The following is a 3,822-nucleotide window of genomic DNA, read 5'->3' on the forward strand; positions in this document are numbered from 1 at the left end:
TGGATTATGAGTAGGGCACGGGGTAGTCTCTTCTTAGAAGTGTGTTAAGGACATAGTTCTTGTCCTCACTTTTGTGGGGGGTTGTATCTTTGGTTTTTTGCTGTTGGTTACTGTTCCAGTACTGCTTGTGGTGTCCTGTTGCCCCTGACGGCTTGTTTTGTAGGGGCGTTCGCCCTATCTGTTTCTGTTGCTTTTTTAAAATATGTGGTTTATCCACCTTTTTAAAAAAATAACAATAATAATAAATAGTGACATTGTATCTTACAAATAGTGGCTTTATATTCACATTGATTATCTGGATAAGAGTGCCTTCTTGAGGTCCGGTGATATGTTTGTTTTATGCCATCATTGTTGTACCTCTTACTTTTTCTTTTTTGCACTTCGTTTATGTTTGTGTTTCCACTAGACCACCTAGTGGAAAGAGTCTCTTGTGCTACAATTTTTTTTTAATAAATTTGAAGTTTAATTTTTTTTAAAAACAAAAAAGCATGGTATCTTTTTTATATATATATATATAAATAATGGCATCGAAAAGAAACCCAAAAGTCAAATTATACCTTAAAATGAGCAACACACAAAAAACATGAGGCAAATGGGTAATTATACCTTAAAAATGGGCAAAATACAAAAAAAAAAATGAGACAAATGGGTAATTATACCTTAAAATGGGCAACACAAAAAATGAGACAAATGGGTAATATCTTTCAAACGTGTTTGTTGACATCTAAGATGCTTTTATAGTTTGTGATGCATGTATGTATTACTATAAGCCACGTCCTTGGAACATAAGAAATTTTAATGGCTCTCATACTGATCATCATGATCCTCCTCCCCCTCTTCTTTCCGTCTGAAGCCTATGATATCCAGAGATATGGCTTCATCGCCTACTGCAACTTCAGCTCCAAGTACACCATCCCGAGCCCATTCAAGGCCAACCTCGACGCACTACTATTCAACCTCACCGATTCCACCGCCAACTCGAACAACTCATTCTTCAACAACTCCGTCGGGACAGCACCCGACATTGTCTACGGCCTCGCTCAGTGTCGCCTCGACATGTCCGCGTACGACTGCGGTATCTGTCTCTACCGCTTGGCATTGCATGCCTTATCCCAATACCTGCTATACCGCTCGAACTCCATCCTCTCCAACAACTGCGACCTCCGCTACTCTGACCGCCACTTTTTCTCCCAGGTCTATCTCAACTTCACAACCTTTTACAATGACAACAACGTCTCCAATCCGACAGTGTTTAGAGAGCCATTAAGGAAACTGATGCACGAAGTGACGTCCAAAGCCCCCATGAGAGTGACTAGATTCGCTTCGGCATCTGTCAACGACTCCATAACTGGGAACATCTACGGGTGGGCAAGTTGCACTCGGGATCTAACTGATGCTGGCTGTTCCACATGTTTGAATTATGCTCTTCCGCTTGTACTGGAATATGGCTATTCAAAAGGTTGCCGAGTGTTCTCTGTGACCTGCCAAGTTAGATTCGAGATCTATCCCATCTTGGCACAGCCGCCTCCGCCGCTGACAGGCAGTTATCCCAGTGAGGTAACTTTGCATCAAGGTAAAGTAATGGCATTTCAAAATACATGCTGCAAAACTTTGTGTCAGCTTTAATTGAATTTGTCACTCTTCTCGGCAGGAAACCTTAATGATACAATGAAGACGGTTCTCGCTGTAGTCATTTCTTTGACTGTTGCCATTGGGCTCGTCTCTGTCATTTACTTCTGTTGGCAGAAAAGGAGAAAATTCAGAAAACTCATATTTTTACGTGATCTTCAAGATGATGAAACAGATTTTACAAGTGCAGAATCTAAATGGTTTGAATTAAGTACTCTCAGGGATGCCACGGATAACTTCTCTAACCAAAATAAACTAGGACAAGGAGGATTTGGATCAGTTTATAAGGTAAAAAGATGTGTGATTTTTGAAGTGATGATGTGTGATCTTTTGTTAAAACCCTAACTGATATTATTTTACTTTATTAAACCCATGGATGCAGGGGACCTTGAAACATGGACAGGATATAGCTGTGAAAAGACTTTCAGCGAGCTCAGGTCAGGGCTTGCAGGAGCTAAGGAATGAGGTTATCTTTGTCGCTAAGCTTCAACACAGGAATCTTGTCAGGTTACTGGGCTGCTGTTTGGATAATAATGAGAAGCTCCTTGTCTATGAATTCCTTTTTAATAGTAGCCTCGATAAATTTTTATTTGGTAAGTTTGGTACCTAGTTATAAATATTAATTAGGTATAATACCAGAATTGGTTTTTCTATTTTTCTCTTACCTTTTGGTCCCTCTACTCAATAGTCTCTCTACTCTTGAAAATTGTTCTACTTAGTCCTTCCATTCTAAAATAGACTAATTATTGGCTATATTTTTAAGAGTAGAGAGTGACTATATGCGAAGAGATTAAGGGTAAAGGGACTAAATTGGATCATTTTCAAAAGTAGAGAAATTAGTGAGGTGCATTTTTAAGTAGAAGGACCAAAAAAAAAAGAGAAAAGTAGAGAGACCAATTCAGGTATTATGCTTACTAATTATGAGTATGACTCTTACTAATTTTAACTAACTTAATTGCATTTTATAAACAGATAATAATGGAAGTCAGCAACTAGATTGGAGAAGCAGGTACAAGATCATTGAAGGCATTGCTAGAGGATTGCTTTATCTTCATGAAGATTCACGCCTAAGGATTATTCACCGGGACTTGAAAGCAAGCAATATCTTACTGGATGAAAACATGAACCCCAAAATTTCTGACTTTGGTCTTGCAAAGCATTTTGGTTTGAACGAAACTCAAGCGAACACAACTAGAATTGCTGGGACACAGTAAGCACAGACTTCATATGATAGATCTATGATCATGAAGTGTATTTAAAAATGGAAAACAGATTGATGATAATTGGTTTTCTATGCAGTGGGTACATGGCACCAGAATATCTAATGCGAGGAGAATTCTCACCAAAATCAGATGTTTTTAGTTACGGTGTGCTGGTGTTGGAGATTGTGACTGGCCAAAAAAACAGAGGTGTTGTGAGATATCAGCCTGCATCTGACCTTGTAAACAATGTAAGCTCCAATTGATGCATGCCTCAATGAAAATAATGAATCTAATCAAATAAATCAAAATTATAGGTGTGGAAACACTGGAATGAAGGGAAAGCATTAGTCTTGACCGACAAACGAATTGGAGAGGGATTTCCTGCTGACCAAGTACAGAGATGCATACACATTGGGTTGCTTTGTGTCCAGGAAGACCCAACCAAGAGACCAAGCATGACTTCGGTTGTGAACATTCTCAGCAGCTATTCCACTTCTCTTCCAAAGCCTTTGATCCCAGGGTTTTTCACTAGAAGTAGTTTTATCAGGGAGTCAGATGAGCACTCTGGGAATGCAGAAATCCAGTTGGTGGAAAGAAGATACAGCAGTGAATCCACAACTCAGCTTGCAAATTCCAGCTCCATGAATGAAATTTCCCTGTCTGATATTGAACCTAGATAATAGTGAAGACACGCCTGAAATTATATTTAAATTAGCTCTTATTTATCTTTTGGCATGTATTCATCAGAGTCAAGAGGCTAATCAAAAGTCTATTCTCTGTCTGAGCTACATGTTGTAGTTTGAGCTTTTTGTTGTGGTTTTGTTTTTTTTCCACGGAATGAATGTGGTTTATTCATTTTTTACAAAATAAAAGAGCTAATCAAATATCTAAACATATTGTTTAATATTTAACTTGTTTCCTTATAGTTGATTTTGCTCTTATCTTACTTAAAATCATGACTTGATCAGCTTAGTAATCAATTAGGAAATTC

The 3,822-nt window shown here is 38.3% G+C and overlaps 1 protein-coding gene across 1 annotated transcript; it reads left to right on the forward strand.

Moving 5' to 3' along the window:
- The first annotated feature begins 798 nt into the window (after window positions 1-798).
- On the forward strand, window positions 799-3,511 carry LOC120277214 (putative receptor-like protein kinase At4g00960). The gene is made up of 6 exons (XM_039283967.1): window positions 799-1,573; window positions 1,652-1,917; window positions 2,012-2,222; window positions 2,602-2,839; window positions 2,929-3,079; window positions 3,146-3,511. The coding sequence occupies exons 1-6, from the start codon at window positions 799-801 to the stop codon at window positions 3,509-3,511; spliced, it is 2,007 nt and encodes a 668-aa protein (XP_039139901.1).
- The last annotated feature ends 311 nt before the right edge of the window (window positions 3,512-3,822 follow it).

Source organism: Dioscorea cayenensis, chromosome 15 (genome assembly GCF_009730915.1).
Source record: "Dioscorea cayenensis subsp. rotundata cultivar TDr96_F1 chromosome 15, TDr96_F1_v2_PseudoChromosome.rev07_lg8_w22 25.fasta, whole genome shotgun sequence".
NCBI classification, from domain to species: domain Eukaryota; kingdom Viridiplantae; phylum Streptophyta; class Magnoliopsida; order Dioscoreales; family Dioscoreaceae; genus Dioscorea; species Dioscorea cayenensis.